Source organism: Pyxicephalus adspersus, chromosome 1, assembly GCF_032062135.1.
Source record: "Pyxicephalus adspersus chromosome 1, UCB_Pads_2.0, whole genome shotgun sequence".
Classification (NCBI taxonomy): Eukaryota; Metazoa; Chordata; class Amphibia; order Anura; family Pyxicephalidae; genus Pyxicephalus; species Pyxicephalus adspersus.
In genome coordinates, this window is record NC_092858.1 from 138,095,237 (window position 1) to 138,122,594 (window position 27,358).

A 27,358-nucleotide genomic window follows, 5' to 3' on the forward strand; every position below is an offset into this window, starting at 1 on the left:
GGGGGGGTTACAAAGCTGGAACAAATATAAGGGTTACTAGGTACCTATCACACAAAACTGGGGACACTCAATTTGTTGTGTGTTGGCCTGCCCAGGTACAGCTTCCCACACCCAGTTGAAAAAAAATATAGGGAGATCACTGCTCATAATTGGAAGTATGATATATTATATTTAATATTATATAAATATAAATAAAACACATAATATAATATTTGCAGCATATTTTTCATCCTATTAAAAGTAAAACATAATTGTTATTTGATGTGCAGAGACAAAGCAGTATGGACACATAGCCTATGGGGCATATCCTTAACCTAAATTAAGGCCTGTGTGTGCCTATGCAGGAATCTCTTTCTCTCGGTAGGCATTTTGGGTAGTTGCTTGCTCCCTCTTTTTATTTAAATTGAAGATAATCTTTACATTGAACCTCCTCAGTTGGCCACAAGGGACCTTTTCATGTCAGCAAAATGATGTTTGTGATCGTGCCAAAAAAGTGGATGCTTTCTTAAAATTTCTGCATGTCTGACCACATCAAAATTTGACACTTCTACACTGGAGTGATGCAACCATCTTTACTAGTATATTTGAATGATGCAAGTTCCAGTAACAAAAACTCTACAGTAATTCAAACTGCACAAATTATATACCAAAATTCAGAGTTCCACCACCATCACTACCCCATACATAACCATTTCATTTTAATGTTTAAAATACCTAATAATAATAATAATGTTTAAAATATAAATACCTAATAATGTTTAAAATATAAATACCTAATAATGTTTAAAATATAAAATAATGTTTAAAATCCACAAATCTGACCTGCTTTATATTTTACTTTCACTGTTCCGCCACTTTATATTTTTTTATTACCAAAAACTCTTGCAGGAGTGGATTTAAACTCCATAGAGACTCAGCTACTTCCTCTTCTAGACTGAGATCAACCAGGTCCCGGCAGAGGACAGAAAAGCCTTGCAACATCTTCATTGCCATTTTTTCCAGATGATGCAAGTATTTCCTGGCCTGTGCATTTTTTCATTTTTTTCCTTGGGAGTATATCAAGTTAATTTTAACACTGCCCTGGTGCCCAGCATTGGCCTGAGGACCACAGGTGCTGCTTTAATTGTCAGTTTTTTTCTACTAAGGTACTTACCAAGGGATAGTAAAAGAAAAAAAAGTTCTACTTAAAATGCTTTGGGTTTTTTAACACTTTTTTATATATGTTTTTTTTTGCCTGGCCTTTTTAAATATTGACCCTGTTGGGTAAAAATATGTTTAGCAAAGATGTAGTGAATGCTGACTAGCAAAAGGAATGTATCAGCAGTCATCTTTAATAGTTTCTTGTAACATTTCCCCAGTTTTTGACAGTCTCCTGTAACATGCCTGCAGTATATCCGTAGTCTCTGACCATTTCCTGCAACATTCCCTCTGTTTCCCTTTATCTAGTGCAGAATGTTCTCAGTCTCTGACTGCTTTCTTACATGCAATGAAAAATCTGTACTGCCCCTTGGTGATGTCAGGGGTTGTACTTAGGTCTAAATACATCAAGTAAGTTGACCATTACTGTGTATAGCATGTACAGCTTCATGTCTAAATGGAAATTGTTATACACCACCAGTAATGATTATAATAATATTTTCATGTTAGAGATTTATCCACCCTGATATTAATATACATATATATGTTTATACACATAGTTATATCATATAGATCTTTCACGATCCTTTCCAGCGACTAAGGACTGCACGATGCATGAATGAGTACTGTACATACAGCACTGTTCTGCTCTATGGAGAGAGGAGAATGACATAGCGGCACCCCGCTGCACGCTCCCCCCCTTTGCTTCCCTTACTATCATTCATCTTCCATCGTCCGTGGATCAGCTAGGACAGTGGTTCAGATGATGGACAATGACCGCTGTACACACGCCAGATTCTCGTCCGATATCGGCCCTGAGCCGATTATCAGATGAGAACCATTGGACGTGTGTACCCAGCCTAAGGTAAAGTTATTCCAGATATAATTTTACACTGATTAATTTTTGAATAAAATATAATAATTATAGCATGGTATTTTACAATTTGATTTTGATCGCATTGTCTTTTTACCTAAAATGTATTTACAAATGTTTGACTATGTAGATTGTGGATTTGTAAATTGTAGAACTGTTGGATTAGCAGTTAAATGTATGTTTGTCTTTGCAGGATCTGCCTCCCTATTTGTCCCAACTAGATGTGACATTTGAAAAAGGTAATTCCATCATTGGCAAGAAAAACCAGAATTGTTTTACATTGTCACAAATTTTGACACTTTACTTGGTAAATAGACAGAAATCTAGTTTAAAATGTGAAAGTAATTTATTATGTGTGTATGCATGACAGGACATAACAAATACAACTGATTAGGTGATTGCAAACCTCATCCGTTAGCTCAGATAGTTTTATCTTGTCTGGTTATTGACCCAGATAGCTCTATCTATCATGGATGCCTCATGGCCAGGAAGGTAAAACTACCTAGGTTAGTATCCAAGCAGGAACTTGGACACTAACCTAGGTAGTTTCACCTTCCTGGCCATGAGGCATCCATGATAGATTGAGGAATGCCACTTCCTGGGAACTGTATAACTGCCATGTACCTTCCATATCCATACCATGCAGAACACTGAAAAATCCCAATTCTTTTTGGAGAGGCACTCTATTTTTGAGACACATGATAGATATCGTCTCTATGCACTGAAAATAATTTTTGTGACCATGGCCCTGATTTAATAAAGCTCTCCAAAGCTGGAGAAGATTTACTTTCATCAGTGAACCTGAGTTTGCTAACAAATAGCAAATGACTTTTAGGAAATCTATTCTAGGTTTGCAGGATCACTCAGGTTCACTGATAAACATGTATCCTCTCCAGCCTTGGAGAGCGCTAATAAAAATCAGGCCCTGTGTGTAGGAGAAGGAACACACGGGTCAAGAGCACCCCATGGGTCCGAACAGACAAGCCTAAATCTGAACTCTAGTCTTTCCTTTAGCATTGCACAGACTTCCTAATACAATTTGAGCCGACATCTGGCACTAATTAGCCGTTTTCTTTCTGGCTGACTGTCTCTAGTCTGGCTCCTGTCATTCATTGGATTTCTATTTATTTAGACATGGAGCCTCATCGTCAAATGTGAGACAGCCTGCATGCAAATACATATATTTATTTTTTATTTTTAACTTTGTATATATTGTAAAGGTACAATTCAAACAAATGTACTATATGTGTGTGTTTTGGACAGTATCTACTGATAACTGACTTACATTTCCCTAGCAATAAGAAACAGCAAACTCTTTCCCCAGATTGTTGCTGTGATGGTGGAGAAGACAAAAAAATCCCTCTGCTGAAACAAGTATTTGAAGAATTTCCAGAAACTCCCATCAACATAGACATCAAAGTGAATAATGACGTTCTCGTGAAAAAGGTATCTGAATAGAACAGAACCTTCTATTGGGTGGACAAATTTTGAACGCTGTCAGCAGTGATGGAAGGATGTGTTTATTTTCCTTCATGTGTCTTCCTGCACATGGAGGACAAGCATCTTTTAAACAGTTCCTAACTGATCTCCTCCCAGTTGTTTCCTCTCTGTGTTGTCTTCATTAGGGATTTCAAATATGGGAGTTTGTGTCTAATAATTTTCTACTTCCTCAGCTGAGACATCCAAATTCAACTGGGAATATACATTTATAGCCATTTGACATGGGTTGTACTTTATTATTCATAGCTGTTATATAGTGCAGGCTGTACTGGCCTTGGTATTTAATTGTTGCAGCTTATATACCTTTTACTAAAGCTTTGTTGTTTATGAATTGTTTTGTTAAGGTCTAGGAGGGACTTTGACTATCTATATATATATAAAATTGTATGTATGTCTGTACGTATGTATGTTCCACCGCCACTCGAAAAAGCATGGGGACATTCAAACTAAACATGCCATACGTATGACTGAGACTCATGTTAATGCACCAGTCATCTTTGTACAGCGTTGTGCTATATGTCAGAGCTATATTTGGATGTGTGTATGTCATCACTATGAAATGCATCAACATATTTCAACCAAACTTGCTAGACATTTGACTCAGACTCATGTGAGTGCACCACTGATCTTTGTACAGCGCTGTGGTATATGTAGGAGGTATGTATGTATATATTGCTCAGTGACCGTGTGCCTTTTGCTTATATTTTTACATACTTTTTTTTCACGTGTGAAATACATCTATTATTTAGTAGCTTGTATAACCACCTTTAGCAGCAAAAGCTTGAAGCAGTTGTTTTCTGTATGACTTTATCAGTCTCTCACCTCCTTGTCAAAGAATTTTGGCCCACTCTTCTTTACAACATTGCATCAATTAATTGAGGTTTGTGGGCATTTGTTTATGCACAGTTCCCACCACAGCATTTTAATTGGGTTGAGGCCTGGACTTTGACTGGGCCATTGCAACACCTTGCTTATTTTTTTTCAGCCATTGAAGATTTGTTGTTGTGTTTGAAAAAATGTTTGTGTTTCATGCCTCACACTTTAGAATACTTTGGTATACAGAGGAGTATTTATCTCAATGATTGCAAAACAAGCTTAAATCATCACCCATCCACTACAAAGCTTGACAGTTGGTTTGAGTTGTTTGTACTAATATGCTGCATTTGTCATCGATTGCTTCTCCAAGAATATTGATGATGTCTTGCTTCCTTGGCATTGTGGTTCCAAATCAGCAAAAACCAAAACTTCTGCTTTAATACTGGTAGTCACACTTGCTGGTGATCCAATGACCCATGCATTTGATTAGCAGCACCTAGCTGCTACTTACCCTCCTAATTCCTATAGGGGTGGTAAGGGGGTACTTATTATTTAACACATTGCTTCTGCATTTTGACTTAGCCTTTTTTAAATAAATGTCACGTGTTGTTCTTCTGAGGTTAAGGACCTGGTAGGGGTCAGATGTTTTTATTTTTTATGTCCTTATATGCAAAAACTTGTAATTTAAAGAGCATGTACTTTCTTTTATGCACAACAGTATACTTGCTCCAGAGCTAAAATAAATGATTATACGGATAAAAAGAGAACTCCAATATGTTTTAATAATGATGTCTGTTATTATAATAGCTTTAATTTACATGATGGAATGAGTTTGTGGACAGCCATGTGTATGATAGAACGTCCACAGGTTCATTATATTAAAGGCCTGTTAAGCAGACAAATGTTCCTTGTGACAATGATCTCTTGCGGATGGTACATTCATTCTTTGTAAAGTGCAAACTAGGTGAGGCACCACTGAACCTTTTTTTCCATCCATTTAAGAAGCGAGGAACAGTCATAAAAGAAGGACAGACACTCTGTTGTGCCCTATTATCCAGTGATCTTTGAGAAAGTAAACGTGGGAGGAAATGTTCTTTCTAACATGTGCTTTGTATATTCCCCAGGTGTCTGAACTTGTAAGAGAATACAAGAGAGAACACCTGACTGTGTGGGGTAATGCAGACTATGAAATTGTGCAGAAGTGCCACAAAGAGGTGAGAACATATTAACTCTAGATACACCTAATTATCTGTATTGCTGCCTCTCCACAGTAAAACTGTTTAGCCATTCTCAGCATGTTACCCCATTAATCTAAAGCTATATTTACATTTATGCATTTTAAGTGGAACTAAACTGAAAAAAAAAAATCACACCTTTAATTCTGCAGGTCTCTTGATCAGACTGGAGCTTTCCTTGATAAAGTCGCTCTAGTCCTGGAATTCTTTTCTGTCAGGCGCCGCCATCTTCGGCCTTCTTGTGGGTAGGTCACCCGATCTTGCACTTCGCAGGTGCAAGTTCGGGTGATGTGGCCTGCTGTAAAAGGGGAAAAAAAGAGCTATTCTTACTGTGCATGCGTGTGATCGGCATCTCTTTCCCCTTAGTGAAGGAAAATGCCCCAAGATCGGACATGCGCATAAGGAGCAGCCAAGAGCCTCCCGGGATGTGTGATGTATGTATCCTGGTAGGCTCTGCGTTCCCATTCAGAGGTGCAGTTGGAAAAAAAAAAGAACAATATTTTTACTTTATATAAAAGGGTTGTCTTCCCTTTTATTTAAAGGAAAAATTTGAGTTTAATGCCTTAATGAAATTTTGCTTGTTGCAAGTTTAGTGAGGTTTCCAGCAAAGCTTATTTTATCAGAATAGATGGTAATATGTAGAAAATATTCAATAAATCATTAAAAAACATGTTGCATGCTACACTCTGTAAAGAACAATTTATTACTGTGACCTGCCTGATTGGATACAAAGTATTTAGATAGTTTAGGTAGGTCCAGAGATTATACAACAAATCACATTTGTTAGCCGAAAAGTGACACATAGGTTTCTATAGAAAATAATTTATTCATTCTGGATGCTGCTTACAATTTAAAGATAAATTTTAGAAAAATAGTAAAAAACATAATATAAAAAAGGTCATATACTCACCAATGGTTGAGATGAACAGCTTTCTAATTGGAACAGTCAACATATTATTAGGCAGTGAGGTGTCAGTTACTGTATAAAATTCTCATTGTGAGTTAATCATTAACAAAGCAAAAAAAAAACTTTATGGAGCCTAAACATTCATTAACTTCTGGAGCAAGCTGTGCTTTGATATGCAAATGAAAACAACTGAGTTTGTTTTGGTCATTAAAGTGTTACAAGATGTTGAAGAAGAGCCACCCCCTAAGATCACCCACAACCTCAGCTGTGTTTAGCAAAAGATTTCTTTTGCAAGTCATGCAAACCGCCCCCCTCTCCCCCTTCTTGCACACAAGGAAGCAGGGAAGCCAACCGCCCCCCTCCCCCCCTTCTTGCACACAAGGAAGCAGGGAAGCCAACCGCCCCCCTTTCCCCCATCCTGCACACAAGGAAGCAGGGAAGCCAACCGCCCCCCTCTCCCCCTTCTTGCACACAAGGAAGCAGGGAAGCCAACCGCCCCCCTCTCCCCCATCCTGCACACAAGGAAGCAGGGAAGCCCCGTTCCTGCTTTTTTTTTTTTACATTTTTTTTTAGCCGAGTCAATATTCGTTAGTTGAGTTAGGGAGTCTCTAAAATGGGGCCACTCGTTAGCGGACTTATTGTACATAGTAAATCTAATGTTGACTGTACAGGGACTGCGAGGATAAAGGTAGCCATACAACACTAAGAGATTTGTAATAACTTATGATTTATATATGACAAAAACATTGAATCCAATAATAATCTTTCAAAATTTAGGACATTCTCACTGCATATACGATTGATATATCAATCGAACATCAATTGGTGAAAGCCCTTTCTTTGATCTATTTTTGGCTAGGAATGCTTCTTAATGACCACCAGCCAACATGAGCGCTCCTCAACACAACACTTACAGCACGGCTCTGCAGGTTATTAGTGTGAATGTGCAGGAGCGCTCTCGCAGATTATTTTTGGATATAATTTGCATACTAAATTATCTATCAAAAATATCTGTTTTGAAAGAATTTCTCCCAGTAAGTCCTGAGATATTTCTGAGGTTACATTTCATCACTAAATGAATGCTTGCTGTTATGGCACAACAGAGGATATTGGTAGGCTCTCGTTTTTGGCCATGTAATTCAAACCTTCTCTTTGGTCATAAATCTAAAAAGTGATGCATGCATTTCTACAAATTGCACATGGTTTGATCTACAACTGCTTTCATAACCCATGTTATTTGTAATGTGTTCTGTTTCTGAAGGGGTAGGGTACAGCTTATAATTCAATGTATTCAAATGTATAATTCAATATTTTTGTTACTCTTCTAGAACTGTGACATTCCGCTGCTGTTCTGCTTCCAACGCGTCCTGCTTCTGGTAGGATTATTCTATACAGGACTCCTGCCCTTCATTCCACTCCGGGAACAATTCCTAGAGGTCCCTATGCCTTCTATAATCATGAAGTATGGAATGCATCTTTTTTTATTTTGTTATGTACTCCACCATCTCATAGCCTAATCAATTAAATAGTTTATTTTACTGTGGAAAGAATGGTCAGTAAGATGTACCTGTGTTGTAGTACTAATTCTAATGATTTAGAGGAGGAGTGTATGTGCTGAAATGCAACTATTTCAGGTTCTCGAACACCAACTTGATTTATTTACAGTAAAGCTAACTCCAGACAAAATGTTTTGTTTTGAGTAAAGCAGGTAAGGTTAAATTGTCTTTCAGGGTTTTATTAAAGTCTGTGTCTCTTGAAAAGATTTTGTGTTAGGAAAGGAAGAAAATGGAAATCTGTACTACAGGGATACACACAAGAAACACCTATATATACAATGATCAGCTAAAACAATAAAGTTATTTGCCTGATATTGTATAGGTCTTTTTTGCTCTTACCCATTGAGCCATGAGCTCCACAAAACCTCTGAATGTGTCCTTTGGTATCCGGCACCAGATGCTAGCAAATATTTATGGTTAAATTGCCTGTGTTGATCTGTCTTCTTCCCATAGTGTACCCTGCTGCGGGCAAACAATGTACACACACCCAACCTCCTACATTACTATTAGCAAAATGTCATTAAACAGACCAGGAAGTTTTCTACTATTGTACCAGGGTCTGATCTATCCCTTGTATTTTAGCAGTGGACAGGTAACAGCCTAGGCATTCTGTTGCCCGGCCATGCTTCCTCATAATAGGCAAGTGTACAAGTGTATTGTGCATTCTGACACCTTTCTCTAGACTGCTTTATGTGTTTATCCTGCAACTTATACTACAACTCTGTATCTCCTTTTGAGAGAGCAGACCAGAGGAGCTGCCCCCCCAACCCCATGTGCATAAGTGAGTCTTGGAAGGGACTAGATTATAACAGTGTGTTTATTGCTGTTTATGTTTTCCTTCCTTGTGATGTCCCCTCCTCCCATATCTTATTCAGTCATTATAACCACAGCCATTACGGAAAAATATCCTCAAGGAGGACCGCAATACAAATTTGACACCATGGCTGACCCACTGTCTATATAATTATAACCATTGACTGGCATTGGGCTCGAAATAAATCTAATTGTAAGAGAAATTCAGAAGTCATTGCATTTCTAAAAATCTAGTTTCTTGGCCACTGACCAATTCAATTGCTTCAAGATCTTCTAGGCCCCCAGAACTGGGATGAACAGGTTTATTAGGGAAGATTAAGAAAAGTCATTGTCTGTAGATCTGTTGTCGCTAAGTAATAAAACAAATATTCAAACTATCAAATTAAAAGGGTCAGTGTGACAGACATACAACTAGCATTTTCGGGATAGTTTAGTAATGGTGCTTATAACCCCCCTTTTTTAAATACCAAATAATTTATTTTTAAAGAGTTTACAATTAAAGAGAATGTTCACCTTCCCTAATCACTAAATTATAATAAAGGGAAAATTTCATGGACTTGCAAATGTTCAAAAAACCTAAAGAGCAATTTATAACAAAAGCCACAGACTTTAATTAAACAGTAATTCTTGTATTTTTGTTTTCAGCTACATAGTAGAAGTTTAAATAGTAGTACTTGGAATGCTGCTGAGTATTAAAAATGTAACATATCTTGCATATAATTCTGAATTGTTCTATGTATATGATAAACTACATAGGTATATGGAATCTTAATCATAGCTATATTCACTGCTTTTAGATATAAAATGGTTATTGATACTCTGCAGGTCAGTGACTAATAGAAACAGTAAGGGTAAACCGATTTATCATTTACATAAAGGTGAATTCCAGCATATTCTGTGTTGTTCAAACAATGCAAGGGTCCCAAATATGTATGGCTATGGCAGAATTAGGCTGTAAAGAGATACCCGCTAAAATACAAAATTGGTATGTTAGCATTTTTGTCTGGTTTCTTATTAACTTATAAAACAATGTGACTACTACTGTTTATAACACGATGTTTTATTAATTCTCTGCAGACTTAAAGATCCCTCTAAAATGAACAGAAGTCACAAATTTGTTGTATGGCTTGCAGATGCGTAAGTAGGATTTCTCTGTATGGAAGAATGAATTAGTATTAATAATGTTTTATTATACAGAGACAGGGCTGCCTCTAAATAAATGACATCTGGATGGATGCACAAACATTGCTGGAAATAATTGTCAGACTCCCATTCTGTACAAGGAGTCCAAATAAAAAAATGAGCATAAATGAATTCCAAAAAGGCCAATAGAAGGTTTGGTTCTTTTGCATTTGTTGGTGGAGGCGAGAACAGTGAGAACCTCCGGCAGGTCCTTGTCCTTCCTGTCCTATCAGATGCCCACAACCTACACAGAAAGGGAGGCAATTCCCAGTGGCGACATTTACAGGAAATGAGCCCAGGCGGATTCCTACACTGTCACACTTCACTAAAAAATGATCTATTGCCATCTTTGTTTCCTCTGTACCATAATTGATATGATGAATCAAAAAATGGCAGCAGCAGGGACAAAGTTGACAATGGTACTCCTAATCTTTACCTTTTTAAAAATGTTTGATAACCTCTGTTCAAAACTATAGAAGGCCTCCTGTTTATCAATATTAATAAATAAAGGTAATGATATAATTGTATTGTGTAGTAGAATATATTCCTTTAAAAAACCTAGCGGCAAGCTATTAGTAAGTACCCTACTATAATTTAATGGCCAGTATCTAAGGGACCTAATAGGCAACCCAAGTTTTACATTTTTACAATAATTTATTATTTGAAGTTCAGGAGCTCCCCAACCATTCCTCGGCTACAATAAGGCTATTAAGTGTGCATTAGGAATGAAGGGCACTATTTTATTATTGTCATTTTTATATTGTATAACATTTTGAGTGGTCAGAATCAAAGTACTTGGTTGTTGATTTCTGTGTGAGATTATTGCCATCAATGTTGTGGGATAGATTTTCAGGGATAAGTTTTATAGTTTGGCACAGTAATGACAATAGTTCCCTCTAGTGGTGACTTAAAAGAATACATTACAAAAAGCATGAAACCGCTTTCAGCCATCAGCATTGTGAGTACACTTATAGTGTATAAATCTGGTACATATGATTAATATACCATATTCTTATGGTTAGTCATGTCTAAGAAACTTAAGATGAGCTTTGTAGAAACCATAGTGTTCTGGGAAAGGTTAAAAACACTACCAATCTTTTTCTTAGATTTATACTGTCCAAAATAGAATTAACCTCTATTGCATGTATAATTTCTTCTTGTCATATAACATCTTTGCATTAAGTCAGTGCATCCCAGCAAAAGCATATTTTCTTGGTAATTATGTCAGACATGCAGACTATTCACACAGAATAAGTAACCTTTTCTGTTCTCTTCCAGCCTATTAATGAGAAAATCTCTGTTTGAGCACTTGAAAGCCAGAGGAATTCAGGTACGATCTGTGTACTTCTCACACAGCAGCACATGGAGTGTTGGCACTTCTAAAGTCTTTATTCTAGGAGATGGATTCCTAAAATAGAAAGCACAATTCTGCTGGACAAAGAACTGACATTCCTGCATAATAAATATAAGAAGATATTGTATTAAACACTGGTCCTGCTGTTATAAAGGTTGGATAGGTTGGGTCCTCTTTAGGATTACAGAATATACAGAACAGAACAGAATGAACTACATCACCATCTAGTGGTAAAACTGTAAATAGGTAGTGGCTGTGCTTTAAGATTTGCTGCAATTTGCATATTATTACACAGTATTTATATAGCACCAACATATTACCATAGTCATATGTCATTAACATTAAGGTCAATTTTGGGGGAGAAGCCAATTAACCTAAATGCATGTTTTTGGAATGTGGAAGGTAACCCATGCAAACATGGGAAGAACCTGCAAATTCCATGCAGATGGTGTCCTGAGATTCGAACCTGGGAGCCAGCGCTCCAAAGGCCAGAGTGCAAACCTCTGAGCCACCATCCTGCCCATACATACAATGGGCACTTTTTCTGAGATTAAACTCAACTCAGCAAAAAATAGCCCCTTTCCTCTTAACTCCTTAACTGTTAGGTGTTAAAGACCCTAAGTTTCAACTAGCATCCCCTAGGCACCAGGGACATCCAGAAGAAGTGGAAACCTTTCTGCAACTACATGATGGCATCTTTAGAACACTGATTATTTCAAGTTTAAAACACATTTAATATGTAATTTTAGTTTAAAAGATTTTATTTTATATTCACATAGACTCCTTTTTTAGGTTTACATCTGGGTGTTGAATAATGAAGAAGAATATAAAAGAGCCTTTGATTTGGGTGCCACCGGTGTAATGACGGACTATCCCACCAGACTGAAAAAGTTCTTGGAGACTTATCTGCACTGAATATGAGCACGGTTAAAGAGCTATTCATCTGACTGAAGTTACTTAACAATTAAGTCATCATACCTCATGCATGGCCTAGTAGGAAATACTTAGATTCTTATACATATGTATTTAAAAAAAAGATCTTGTATAGTTTACATTTGTATATAGGCTAAATGGGGAATAAAATGTAACACTGTATATTTAAGAGAAACAAAAAATGTTTTTTTCTATGGACAGTGTGATGTGGAATGTTCATGGTGTTTATGGAAAATCAGATTCTTTTTTAGTTTGTTCTCATCTGCAGAATCTTACTTAGGATCATGATGGAATTGTGAAGTTATTATAGTGGAAACATTTGCACAGATGGGGCTATCCCACATATTTTTCTTTCCCCTAGATGTGCAATCCATTTATGCATAGAAAAGCACATCTCAAAGCATCTGTTAGAACAGTCTGAGCATGATTTTATTTTGTACTGAGAACTTTTATAAATATTACTTTTAAATAAGATCAGAGGTGGTAATAATCTGATGAAAAAGGAATAGAATATACATTGAGATTTATTATGTGGAACCTGCTATAATTTTACAAATTGTAAATTGGTATGGGCTCAGTACACCCTTAAAAGGAATGTCCACAAGTTTTGCATAGTTAATTTTTTTTTTTCAGGAATAAAAAATAGTTTTTGTAGGTAAATCTTAAATACTTATTAAACTTATACTTATACTTATTAAATACTGCATATATTTTTTTTCTGATGGAGATCTGGGCTACTTTTACACTTTTTATACTTCATCTAATGTGCTGGATAAAGACACTTGTTATAGAGTTCAGTTGCTCATGCTGACATTTCAACACATGAGGAGTTAAGGTGGTAACACCTCCCTTCCTCAGAGAGTCAGATAGTAAACAGCTATTGCCTTTCTCTTTTTTTAGAAAACACACCGTGCTCATTATTGCTAATTGCATGGGTGCATCTTCTATAGATTTTTTTAAAGATCATATCCAAATAGGAAAGAAATATAAAACAGCGTTGGTTTGGATAAAGTAATAAAGGATTAGAAAATCCTGCTGGATTTTTACTTGTATCCTAGGGCCCATTGGGGATTTTAAATCATACCAATTCTTCCCACAAGTAATGTTTTGAATTTTTTGGTTGAACATAAACTTTGAGATATGTTAACTATAAATGACCCAAAAGCAATATGAGTTTCCTTTTGGAAACCTTGAATTTGAAATGTTTCTTTTGAAGATGGTAGGCTTGTCTGGCCATACTCCAAAAATCTCCTCTGGACTCTAGAATACACAATATACATTTAACTTAAAGTTAACACAGAATCCTGTAACTAATCACTTGTGCAATGTCAACATTACACTTTTTTGGCAAGTCAACTCTTATCAACTGCTTCATAAATTTCCCTTGGCTATCCCAAAAATGGAGCTTTTATCTGCTTTATATCATGTAATAAAATATCTATAGGCATTCTGGTGTAAATGGCCACTCTACAACACATATATTCTGATTAAGTGAATTCCTATTAGTCAAAATATCCCTTCGTAGTCTATAGTAGCAAACATATGTGATATGTACCTAAAAAGAAAAACATTGAAAAAATCATTTTATTGGAAAATGCAAACAAATGTATAGTGCTGCTAAAAGAAAGTCTGCAATGTCAAATCAAATACTTGCATATTTTATTGTGGCTTTTGCAAATAAATGAACTAAAATGAATATGAAATACAAAAGTTTTACCAGCTAAATGGAAATCCCCCCACCTTCTCTGTATGGGTTATGTATTAACATGCAGGGGTTTCCTCCACTGCCCTCATAAGAAACAAGAGGGCCCGTAAGCAACAGTATATTTTATTTTATTTATTATAGAAGAATCCTTAGCAACCTGGCTTCACCTTTTCCATTGTTTTACCAGTATGTTTAATTGTATTCATATTCTTTATGGGATCAGATACTGAAGACTTTTTACTGTTGAATTTTTTTTTTTTAATGTCTCATATAGTTGGTGCTTTATTATTTTAACTCATGCAAATGTATTTTTTTAGTTGGATCATCATGTGGTTGGATCTTTGAAATACACTTTACTCAATAGTTTATTACAAACCCAGTACTTTGGCTAAGCAAAAATGACTAAACCTACTCTTATTAATAATAATAATAATAATAATAATAATAAATAATAATAAACAGGATTTATATAGAGCCAGCATATTACACAGTACTGTTCATTAAATAGGGGGTTGCAAATGACAGACAGATGCAAACCCTGACACAGGAGGAGGAGAGGACCCTGTCCCAAAGAGGTTACATTCTAGGAGGTGGGGGAAGTAACACACAATAACCCACCCTCATTACTCCTTCCTTAACCTCTTTTACACATGTATTTGTGTTTTTGTTTACTAGGCAATGTTTTACTCACCTGGCACTGTCTCCTATTGCTAACACCATTTTCAGGTGCTGGGTAGAGGCAGTTCAGGAATGCAGATGTGTTGGCTAGTCCCTGATAATCCCCTTCTACTGTCCTCTCTACTGCAGGCTCCTTTTCTGGGACAGCTAACAGAAAGCTGGGCTAGTTAAATATCCACATCAGGCATGAGACCTCACTTCTTGTATGCAACAGAGGTGAATGGGAACTGGAACACTGAGAGACCTTGGATTTAGGCAAGAAAGGGGCTTAGACTAGTTGAACAGGTGGAAAACTAAAATGTAGCTTTAATTTCCCTATTTATTCTTAGACTAGAGGTTGAGGTATGCACTTTTTTTTGTCCTCCACCGTCTTGTGTATTCTCATAGAGATAGCCAAATTCTTTACCAGTCTGGGGGACAGATAATGATCTTCAGCTCACAATTTGACTTCTGACAATACATTCAATACTAACTTCAGTTGTGAGTATCCCTGGCCCAGTTATGGGATACTAATAAAGATCTAGACTATGTAGGTCAGGGCCTTTGGGGCATATTTAAGGGGATAAATAGGTTGTTTATACACAAACAAGTCAGTTTTAAGTTCACTCCATAAAAGTGGAGATCATTTAAAAAAATCAATTTCAGCTGGGTCAGCATTTTCAGAAGTTAAAGATGGTAATAATTATATTTCCAGTTCATCACTTTGAAAGTGAAGAATACCAAACACCCTGATTGCCATTTTTCAAAAGTAGTAAATGTGGCTGCAATGTAAGTGTATAGCTGCTGATGGATACTTTTAAAATGTGTAATCTGAGCTAGAAAAAATGAAGATCAGTTACTCCATTCAAGTGGGTGAGGTGAAAGGTAATTACTGGTATTTTGGATGACTGAATTGTGTAATTTTAGCTCTTTTGATTTGGCATTGGAACAGTTAGTTATAAAGCAACAAACAGCTCTGTTTTATGATGTATCTCAAGGGCCAAGGTCCAGATTTATTTGCAACAACATATTAATGGCAATGAACCAGGAACTGCATGGCACCTCACAATTCAGCATGCCATATTTCCTAATATTCCTGACGATTACCAATACAGATATTCCTTTCCATAAGGGCATTGTATGGATTTGCATTGATAAGTTCTCTGCTAATAATAATAAGCCATGTTAAGTGAAACAAAAAAATGTTAAAATGGCAGCAATGTGGGCTACCTGCAGTCATGTCTCCAGGTTGTCCTAAAATAAATCTTTTATATATAATACAACCTGATGTCTGTCTTTATTGATTGATAGATGGGCAATTTAGTGTGACATTTCGACTTGCACATGTATCATGCATGCATGTGAGAGCCAGAGTAAATATACAATGAGATGAGACACACGTTTTTGTTCAACTGTGATCTTTCAAATACAGTCTTTTTATAGGTGTAGATTGATGTAAATTATATCAGTTTTAATAATAAAATGTCTATGCATAGTTTAAAAAATAAATACACATGTGCATACCCAAGTTTGTATATTACATATACATGCTCAGATTACTGTATAGTAGTAGCAGTGACACATAGCACCTTTTCTGTTGATAGAATGGGGAAAGATTCTAACCTTTGTTTTTTACTGCTGCCTGGCTCCATGGCCCTGATTTATTTAAGCTCCCCAAGGCTGGAGAGGATACACTTTCATCAGTGAAGCTGGGTGATCTTGAAAACATGCAATGGATCTGTTTCAAGATTAAAAATATTTGTTAACAAATAGCAAATGACTTTTAAGAAATCCATTCCAGGTTTGCTGGATCCCCCAGCTTCACTGATGAAAGTGTATTCTCTCCTATTAGAGAGATTTTCATCATGAGGACAACAATTCAAAGAAGGTAGGAATTAGGAAAATGTGCATAGCCATAAAAAAGCCCTTCCGCACTCTATTTACCAGTTGCAAATTTTCTCTTACATCCAGTTTGGGAAAACCCTTGTCACTCTGATGGTAAGAATCCTTGTCATACTGCTGTGCCACAGTAATGCTCAAACTGATACAATACAGTGCCATCTTTAGCACCCCAATGCCAGTGGATGTGTGGTATAGCACAGCATGTTTTGCAGCAAAGCATTAATGCGAATATGTTGCAATGTGTATATAAAAATAAACCGATTACCTTAACACAAATCACTTTACCATGTGGCAACAGAGTGGGGTTCTATCTAATTCTCCTTCCTTATCCAAAACTTAAAAAAGTTTGGCTACACTTACACTTTTACTCTTTTATGAAGTATAAATATGCCTAATCACTGTACTTACCTAGATTCTAAACTGAAGCTCATGGCATTAGGATAGGTAGACAAAAAGGAGACGATCTGTCTATCACCCTCCAGGTTAGTGATTCAAACTTTTGATGCTGCAGATAAGCAGCCAGCATGTTTAGTGAAACATTTGCAAAAGTGTAATTTGTTTGGTATAGCACACATAGGTGTCTATTTATAAACATTTTCATCCAACTATTACCCCAAATTTACAATTTTCACATTTAATTAGTTTCTCTTACAAGCTCTGTATGCTCTAAATATTGTCTGGGCTTAACAATTAATAATTTGTCTGGGTAATGTAGATATAAAGTAACCAGGGGTGTAACTACAGATCATAGCAAAGTTAGACAATATGGTTACTACTGAAAGTGAAGCTTTAGGAGTAGGGCAGCACTCTTCTAATGTTTATTGGTAGCCAGTTTTTATGTTCTGGTTACACATGATTGATTATGTTGTATCACTTCTTAGACTTAATTCAAACTTTTGATGCTGCAGATAAGCAGCCAGCATGTTTAGTGAAACATTTGCAAAAGTGTAATTTGTTTGGTATAGCACACATAGGTGTCTATTTATAAACATTTTCATCCAACTATTACCCCAAATTTACAATTTTCACATTTAATTAGTTTCTCTTACAAGCTCTGTATGCTCTAAATATTGTCTGGGCTTAACAATTAATAATTTGTCTGGGTAATGTAGATATAAAGTAACCAGGGGTGTAACTACAGATCATAGCAAAGTTAGACAATATGGTTACTACTGAAAGTGAAGCTTTAGGAGTAGGGCAGCACTCTTCTAATGTTTATTGGTAGCCAGTTTTTATGTTCTGGTTACACATGATTGATTATGTTGTATCACTTCTTAGACTTAGATTCCCAGCACTTAGCCTGAAATAGGCAATACGTACAGCATATGCAACAATCTGCACTGAAATGTAATTAAAAAATAGAACACAAACAGCATGTAGGAATGTGTGAAACATGTACAAAAACACATTTCTTTCTTTGAATATGTTTATTGGCATGTTTCAGTGGATATAATATGGAGGTAAGATATCCATCCACCCATCAATGCAAGCTTTTATTTTTTACTTTCTGTACCTAGGCATATAGGCTGTGTTTAATATAGATCAGACTATAAATGATAGCTAGACCTTGGATATAAAAAAACATTCAGAAATATAGCAAAGAGAGTGCAGCCCTTCTTTGCTCACTATTCTTCAGGATCTTCAAGCTCTGAAAATAAAGGAGTGAAATTAATTACTATCTGCACAAATAAATCCCAATCTTAGATTTAAGCTAAAATATGTAACACGTGTAATTTGAGACAATAGGCCTGATTTATTAAAGCTCTGGAGAGGATACACTTTCATCAATAATGCTGGGTGATCCAGCAAACCTGGAATTGATTTCTTCAAAGTTATTTGCTAGCAAATGTTTGAATCTTGAACCAGATCCATTTCAGGTTTGCGGGATCACCCAGCTTCACTGGTGAAAGTGTATCCTCTCCAACCTTGGAGAGCTTTAATAAATCAGGCCCACTGTGATACTATTGGCCAAAGTGTACCTAGCTTTTACAGCAAAGGTTGTTTGCAGTATTTTCTTGAATATCTAAAATTCACCAATGCTTGATTCTCCAACAGGTAATGTTTCAACTGATTTACTGCTATATAAATAGAGCTCACTATGTGTCTTTTGTACAAATGTTTTTAAATCACTAAATGTGTTATTGCATGGATCAAGAATTCCACACAGATCTAAATGCTCAAATTATCACATCTCTATAATCAATAACACATCATTTGATGTATTTTTTGTAAGAAAGCTGTGTAAATATCTTAATGTGACTTAATGCAAACCTCCAGCAACTACGGTATAAAGCAGGGCTTAGATTGAAAGAGAAAAAAGGGGCACAAGGAGGCAATCATCTGTGCTACAGTACTTATGTGCTAACAGGAAACATACTGAAAGTTTCCTAAACTGCCTAACAGGGCTATGCTGTGTGGAAGAGCTGTGTTAGCAGGTAAAAAAGCTCCCTTATATGTATTTCAACACAAAATATTTCAGTGCATTATATTTAATTTAAAGTTGAACACTCTCATGGTGAAAAGGTTTATAAAGTCTGTTTTAAAACATTACTCCTGATCACCTACCTGATCCACTCATTCTTCTTCTCCAGGGACTTAGGTCAAATGCTGGGATCTGAGAGCAGTTTACAAAGTCCCTCGGATAACTGTTTGCTACAAAAACATTTCGGGGAACTTGAGTGATCCCTGTGTTGTCACAGATAACTCGAGAAAATGTAACTCTTTCTATTGACCTCATCTGAGCTGGTGTAAACTGATTGGGCTGTTTATAATAAAACCTGTATGAAAAGAAGTGACCAATAATGTAAAACAAGAAGAGTGAACAAATTAGCACAAAGGGCAATATAAAAAAAGTTACTGTATAAGGTTATTGCAAAGTTATGATTATATATTTATTCACCTGTCTCCATCACGGGTTCTACGGAACTGGTTTCCAATTAAACAAGCTAATAGTTCGCCCACCCGAGAATTAGGCAACAAAGGCTCGGCAACAGCACCCATCCAGATGTCAATGTTTTCAGGCGTACCATAAAGTTTAATAAATTTTTCTGCCAGTTGTCGGTTTCTCAGCACCTGAGCTAGTTCTGTTACATTTCGAGGGGCACAAAGACCACAAAATCTCCTCCATGCATTGTATCCTAATTTAAAATGAAATTGATAAAATTGTCATCATGAAATAAATTCCTAAACAAAAATAACTGTAAACCTTCATTTTCTTCAGTAGGACTGATAGCATTATTAGCATTATATATGCTGATACCACATCTCATAAACCTCTAGGAGTAGAAAATATATTTGTAAACAGTCTAAAGGAGATTCTACATGGATACCACATTCAAAGACAAATATTCTCATTATTTTAACAACTTTTTGTGCAGAAACTGCTTTTTTTTCTTACAAATTACCTGGTAGTCCATGATCCCGGCCTCGTTGCATGTTGATGGCCCCCAGGTCAAGGCCAAGACGCTTAAACAGCTCAAATAAGTGTTCTCTGAGCTCATCTACTAAAATTTGGTTCTGTCGGTTGAGTTTTGCACGATTTGCCATTAGACCACGAAGAAGTGGATCAACACCTCCTGCAATAGGACCACAATAGAGTCATAAACTCAACTCACCACAAAAGTCAAAAACTTGAAATAAATAAGGGATGAGCTAGGTTTAAAGGTTGCCACCGGCTGGCATGATACCACTGGCTCTAATACTGATAATATTCTCTACAATGGTAAGACAATGCTAAAATAAGTCTAAAATAGAAGGTATTACTCTACAATTGAAGATTTCTTATTCTATTACCAAAATATACCTTCTCGGACAACTCTCCAAGTGTTGAAAAAGGTGAGGTGCAGAGGAACTGGAGGCAAGTTTCTTGAGGTCTGATAACGATCCACAAGTCGATAAATGAATGGCTGGATCATTGTGTGGCCCATACGGAAGATTAGACTGAACACATTGGAAGCTCCTGGATCTACAGAATCATTGTAGGACCGATAAGGAGGAACAACTCTGGACATAGCAGAGCCCAGCAGCAGGGGCAGCCAGTCTTTATAGTTTATTTTCTGCCACAGAGGAAAAAAACGGAACTTTTATCAATCAAAAATATTAGAATTTTTCAAAATGGTAAAAATCCACAGACATGCCAGTAAATAAGAATGGAAGACGACAAACACTGGTGTTCAGTATGTGTGATCAAATTCACTTATAGCAGACAGACCGCACCAATCTGTAAAGGTCAAGTTGTGTGTGTTAAAATGTTAAAAATAAAGTATACCCAGGGCTCAAACCATGTGCCTGGTACTGGATTTTATTTAAATCAATCCCTCACCTGTGTAATGGCCCCTATTATCTTCCTTGTTTCCTGGAAAAGGGTTTCTCCTGACCAACTTGGGTTGAACCTGCGTAAAACAGTGGCAATGCGGTTGTGTTCTCTCACAAAGATTGTGTGAAAGGCAGTCAGACCAGGCTGCTCACTGACTCGACCATCCCCTGAAGGAAGCACAGAAGGATAAAATCTTTAACTTTTCATTAATTTATGCATTATGGATCATAACCTTATGCTACTATAATGGCAAGAAATAGTTAAAAAAGAACACACATATTAGGGGGTAATAGGAGGATATAATACAATCTAGCCGTGGTTCCGCACAGTCCTTGTAAAATACATTCCATATATAAGATGTCTATAAATGGCAGCAGTGCTAGTACTTATTGAACAGGCATGCGGGATGATGAATATCAGGAACATAAACATAAGGAAACAGTTGTTAGAGTGCATACATGTAGACAGGAAGCATCTTTAAAAAGGCTTTAATGGATGAAAAATGTAACAAACGTAATGGTATCCAGTTAGTGGTGTACACTACAATTTAGGTTTATGCTATAACATCAATTCATGTCTACTACTGTTCCAAAATAATAACAATTTTTTTTACCTACCAGCCAAGAAACATGGCAGACCAGAGGTTCTATTGGTCTGAAGGCAGAAGTCTTCCTCAATGCCGTTTGTGCTGAATGGTAAATAGGCCCGTCCGTTATCGTTAAACCTGTTATTAACAGCCATAAGGCCAAGCTGATTGTTTCTGTTACGAAGACGGTTGGCCAGCATATCGGTGCTGCCATATACTTGACTGGCATCAATGTAAGAAGTTAGAATATTCATTTGTTCACGTACAGGGGATTGTGGCACACTGGCTGGAGATGAACGGAACAGTGGAATGCAGTCAGTGCGATTTCTTATTCGTGGGTCATTGGGAGGGATCTGTGACGGTAAATAAATAACAGAAACCATCCTATTTATATATTTCATTTATTATAAAATCCCTATACACATATGTACAATATATACACACATTTATCCAGGACAAATGGAGCATTTTGTTTATGTATGGGCTGAACAAAAGAGAGCTTGTCCAAACCAATCACTTGAAATGTTATTCGTGGGATATAAAGGATATAGTCTTAGCTCCTTTCACAAAAAAAAAAAAATTGAATTGCAACTTACCCTCAGAGGAAAACATGGAAGCTCCCGAGCACAGCTGTGATCACAATCAATGCCTCTTAGAAAAGTTGATCTTGATGGAGTCTCTGGTGCCAAATCAAGATCATGGTCAATCCACTGACCCCACTGCATGAACATAAGTGATCTCTGTCTGTCTAGGGTCTGCTGGTTTTGTGGAAAACTGATAATTTCATTGGAAACAGCCCGTGCCTGAAAAGCACAATATAAAGTGTCAAGTATATCATGGAACAGTTAGAATTACACACATGTAGAATATTTGTTTAGACAAACTTTTTAAAGTTTCAAATACAGAGGAGAAAGGTTTGAACTCCTGTCAGATTCTTACTGCTACCTTGGACTTTATCTTGGACTTACTCTATAGAGATTTCTCAAGGCTAAGGGTGCTGTCCAAATGCCACCCAACTAAGAACAGTAGTTCACTAATCTGATCCCACTGCCCATCCTGCTTCCTTCTGCTATTCTGCTATGATTCTGAGCTCATATGGGAGCAGTTGAGTCTGGGGAACTAAAAGAGGAATTATAAGGGAAGCAGCTGTTTTGCAGTGTTCTTCCTAATGGATTTTAGCCAAATGACTGCAGAAATATCCACCCTGTAAAAAAAAACAGTATATAGTCACCAGAGGCAAAACAAAGCCATTGATACTTCGATTTTCTGTCCATCCTCGAGGTAGGGATCTTCGATCCTCATACTCGGCCTTTAGTAATCTTGTGTAAGCCCTATTGGAAACGCCAAAGTTGGGAAATCTCCTAAAAAACAAAATGTCGGTATTGGTAGTGTACTAAGAATATGTGAACTTCTCATATTTGCTCCCTTTTTGGTCTGTTACAAATAGCACGTAAAAGGTTTTGTCCTATGTTTGTTAATTGCAACAATTCTTCACTTTTCTAATGGCTGGTTAACGAGGGTTCACTAGGCGTGCTTGTGGCATTCCTGACTTTTAGTTGAAAAATAATGGTCATTTGCAGAAATTAGTGCTAAAGTTCATTTTAGAGAATATATCAATATGATGACAAGTGGTTTTGGTTAAGGGTTGAAGTACTAGTTTTCAGTTCTTCAGTTCTTCTAAGGAGAATTTAACAGAATGCTATAAGTATCTTGCTTGATTTGAAGTCAGTCAAGGTTCAGAGCAGACACTGGAGAGAAGAATTATTGCAGAAAGACCTACTACCCCCTCTAGGATCTCAGATGGGTTCTTCACTTTAACTGTATTCATACAAGATTCTACAATCCTTAAGTTGCTGGTTGTAAATGTTACACACAAATAAATATATATATATATATATATATAGTGTGGACATGGAATAGTATTTTATTTGTAGGGCTGCCATAACACCTTATATTGCTTTTCTCACCTATTGTTGCATTCTCCAGTGAAGGTGCGGTATGGAGTGTTTGGACAGTTCTTTGGAAGAAGCAGGAAAGCATAGCCCGAAGCCTTGTGCAACATGTCCAGCTGACTCACGGTCAGTAAGTCTGTTGAATAAAAGAATGCTATGTTATTAAACTATTTTGCTTCTGAAATCTAATTGTTCAAGCAAACTGTGTAGCACATTTGACATGTACTGGTCAACCTTCATTGTAAAAATGCTACCATTCTTATACAGTACCTGAAATATTGAAAGGTCTGCTGTATATACTCTGTAACTTCTCTGTCAAAAGGTCAAGGGTAGTCTCTATGTAGTCAGCAGCTCGAATGTGATTTCTGCTTGAGGCCACGGGTTGCTTAAAGTAGGACATGACCTCAGAAGGTGTTACGGATCCCTTTCTCAGTCTTTCTTTAAGTCTGTAATAATAAATGTGCATGTTTTAATCTCTGAAGTTTGGAGAGACCTTGTTATCAAATGTTTCACCTGATATCAGTCCACAAAGCCCAGTAATGTCCTAAAAAAGAAAAGTTACTCTGCCTTTAGTAATGATATTACCAAACATGTAGCAATACATTTATATAGAAAGTAAATACTTTCTACTCTCTTTCAGAGGTGGAGGTGGAATGGCCATCCTGCTTTATCATGAGTGCACTTAAAGGGTTCCCACATCATGCACAATAAAGGGTTACATTTTTAAACAGGCAGTATATAACAATATGTTAATAATGTCCATATTCTGGGCAAAGGTGGTCTTTCAATATAAACCAATACTGAAATGCCAGTTGCAGTGCCTCTTCAAACAGAATGTACCTCTGAAAAGAAGCACAATACAATACATAGAAATGTCTAATAACAATAGCACCCATCAACTAGATTGGCTGCTAGATTAGTGAAATAATACATTTCTAAAATTTGTAATGGTGAAGAGGGAACCTACACTTCACGGGTATGTTTGTAGGCTGCATCCACAAGTTTCTTGGCATGTTGGAGTGAATCAAGAATAAAGTTGTTGTCCAGTTCTTCCACTCCATCTAGACAAATTAAATAGCGTCATTCATGTAACCAAAGACTGATAAGAAAACATGATTAATATAATGATTTAGAAAGCAGACTTTTGCACCAAAGTAGTAAGCAATAGAAGCCAATCGGCAACTGCCATTAACTGTTCTGATATGGTCTAAAACTAAAATAACATAAAAGTATATCTTAACTTTTTGATTTTTGATATAGAGGTGATTCCTGAAACAGGTGTCCTAATTGCATAATTTCCTCACCCTTGTCTCCTGACAACCAGATCAAACAAAGATGATGTTTCCCCCCACTAAAAGGGAGGGGGGGATCTAACACAAAAACATGACAAAGGTAGCCTATCTTCACTCAAGATAGGCTAAAAAAAATCTTTATTATAACAACTATATGTTACTGCACTTGTATAGAAAAGTGATATTGGTGCCAAGTAACTGAGAATCATGCAGCACATAATAAGTGTAATAAACATAAGCAATACCAGTTTACACAATATATCAACTAAAATCAAACATATATGCAATGTATACATTCTTTACATTATGCATACCTTATCTCCAACATCTACATTTCTCTGTTCTGTAAATTTGATATTCATATTGTGCCACAACATGATTAAGAGGAAGTAAACACAAAAATACTTTGTACTTAGGTTACCAATGGGTACATATATATATAGTGGTACCTCAGTATAAGTCTGCTTTGGAATAGGTCCAACTTGGTATAAGTCCTGTTTGGACACGAAAAATCCTGCTTGGTATACAATCTTTGTGCTAGAACTTGTATGGGTCAAAATGAGTCACAACACTGAAGGCTACCCTTATTTACCCTTAGTCCCAAGACAAAGCCACGATTGCCCATGAGCGTCAGTACGCCAGTTGCCACCATTCAATCCGTGCTATAACTCTGTGAATTACATAACATCTCCTCCTCCTCCCTTCTCAGCACCATCCTAGTAGGCACTCGACTCTTCTCAGCAAGGTAAAGTGAGGGTAAATTTTCATTTATTTCATCTAATTGCTTTTGTATTTATGTATTTTAGTATTAAGCAGTGTTTAAAATATTCTATACAACCCCATCAATGTATAATATGCCAACAACAATAGGATTTCTTCTTCATGGGAACGGATTAATAAGTTTCCTTTTATTTCTTATGGGAAAAATTTGTTTGGTATAAGTCCTGTTTGGTATAAGATCAAGGATCTTGAACGGATTAATGACTTATACCAAGGTACCACTGTATGTTGTTTTGTTAAATACACCCTTTAATTTATCTTATTTATTGCTTTAAAAACATACCCTTAGGTCTATCATTTTCAACTTACTATAAAAATTAAATAAGGCATAAAAAAAAATACAGTACACTTAAGTGTAAGGCTATGTTCACACTGTCCATGGTGTTGCTGTGTATTTACCGCTTCCTTGCCACAGAGAACCACTACCTCTCATGTAGCTTCTCCCAGCAGCAGCTTTATAGGGAATAAATAGGGGCCACATTTAGATGTACTAGCACTATCAAATGTGCTTACTGCCGTGTGAATGTTCGAGAGGCTGGCAAAGTGCCAAAAGCAGGTCTGAATCCGCCATATAGCATATTTTGTTATGCTTGGATAAAATATTTTAAATACTTGATGTCTGGATTACCTAAAATAGTGTCTTTAAAAAAATAAATATCCTGTAAAATAATGGCCCTGTCAGACAGAGGTAGGCCAACTTCTACAGAGACATCTCACATCCTAAATCTTACATCTTAAGTCACGGAGAGCTGAAGATGGTCCAAATACAAGTTAAAGAGAATTATTAAAAGAACTACAATAGGCACTGAAATGCTGCGTCATTTGTATTGTCTGTAATACCATGCTCCAACTAGTGCAATAGCATAGAGGTTGAAGCAAAGTCCCCTGGACATCCACTTAGCCCTAGGCTCCTTGGTTGCCTTCTGTGTATTCTGGCCCTGGCCATTTCATACTCAATACTAAAATATTTTACATTACTGAATATGCAACAAGATTACTGTGAATAGTGAGAATTCATACTTGGGAACTGTGCTGAAATTATCTAGCCACTGTAGTGCTCCAGGTCGATAGGAATGCCAGTAGGTAATTCAGCCCTACTATTTGTCTAAAGCATACATTTGTGTTTAAATCTTATGATTTAAAGATCTAGACATATTAGAAATGAATGCAAAACTTATTTAAAGTACACTTGGCAATGCAATTGCCAATATTAATTGCAAGATATTGGATAGCATTTAAAGAAATATAACATTACAAAATTACTTAATTCATTATTGCTGACCTCCCGAAAATGCTAGTTGCCCGTCTATCATGTTAACACTTTTACTGCAATACTTTCTGATTTATGAATTTCAATTTAGCCATTAGCAACATTAATTACTTGGGTCAGCATTCGTGTTGAGAAGGAAATGTGGGTTTATGAAGATAAAAATGTTTAAATTTGATTGATCACATTTGGAAATATAAAACTACACCTATAAAAGCTTTGTTTCTACAGTGGCCAAGCTATGCCAGTACTGCATGTTCACATTGGTAGATTTTTTTTTACTGGACTTTTAAACTAACAAAAGTAATACATTCAAACTATTAATTCAACATTTAAACAAAAAAATCAACTAAAATTCAACTCAATTCATGCTATCAATACATAATACAAAACATAATAGTTTACCGTAATATGAAGCTGAACCAATCTGAACCAGTCCAAAGACCAGAAGAAGAGAAATACTGACATGCAGGGGAGCCATACTTCTGCTCCTACAAGAAATACATTTTGTATAGGTGAACTTTGCTTGAGGTTAACATTGACTGGAGATTTATGAAAGAAGACTTGATTGTAACCAATACAATGTGGAGTGATG

At 36.4% G+C, this 27,358-nt stretch overlaps 2 protein-coding genes across 2 annotated transcripts in view; one reads left to right on the forward strand and one right to left on the reverse strand.

Annotated features, from left to right (window-relative positions):
- GDPD1 (glycerophosphodiester phosphodiesterase domain containing 1) overlaps nt 1–15,952 on the forward strand; it is a 42,740-nt gene extending 26,788 nt beyond the window's left edge. The window contains exons 4-10 of the mRNA XM_072428481.1: nt 2,205–2,250; nt 3,336–3,457; nt 5,452–5,541; nt 7,798–7,931; nt 9,916–9,975; nt 11,299–11,350; nt 12,167–15,952. Coding sequence (XP_072284582.1) covers nt 2,205–2,250; nt 3,336–3,457; nt 5,452–5,541; nt 7,798–7,931; nt 9,916–9,975; nt 11,299–11,350; nt 12,167–12,289 — 627 coding nt within the window. The 3' untranslated portion in view covers nt 12,290–15,952. The remainder of the gene's footprint in view (nt 1–2,204; nt 2,251–3,335; nt 3,458–5,451; nt 5,542–7,797; nt 7,932–9,915; nt 9,976–11,298; nt 11,351–12,166) is intronic.
- A 2,027-nt stretch (nt 15,953–17,979) lies between these two features.
- On the reverse strand, nt 17,980–27,254 carry LOC140342337 (eosinophil peroxidase-like). The gene is made up of 13 exons (XM_072428491.1): nt 27,169–27,254; nt 24,392–24,485; nt 23,695–23,870; nt 23,440–23,560; nt 22,704–22,833; nt 22,069–22,275; nt 21,504–21,825; nt 20,893–21,053; nt 20,374–20,626; nt 19,976–20,146; nt 19,471–19,708; nt 19,137–19,348; nt 17,980–18,219 (listed from the first exon to the last, which is right to left on the reverse strand). Exons 1-13 carry the CDS (start codon nt 27,242–27,244, stop codon nt 18,197–18,199), a joined length of 2,184 nt encoding a protein of 727 aa, XP_072284592.1. The 5' UTR covers nt 27,245–27,254; the 3' UTR covers nt 17,980–18,196.
- Nucleotides 27,255–27,358: the final 104 nt, after the last annotated feature.

Coding starts and splice junctions, on each gene's coding strand:
- LOC140342337 (XM_072428491.1), bottom strand. CDS start 27,244: ATGGCTCCCCTGCATGTCAGTATTTCTCTTCTTCTGGTCTTTGGACTG. Junction 22,276..22,703: donor ATGGCTTTGTTTTGCCTCTG/GTGACTATATAC, acceptor TGTGCTTTTCAG/GCACGGGCTGTTTCCAATGA. Junction 18,220..19,136: donor AAGAAGAATGAGTGGATCAG/GTAGGTGATCAG, acceptor CTTTATTTTCAG/AGCTTGAAGATCCTGAAGAA.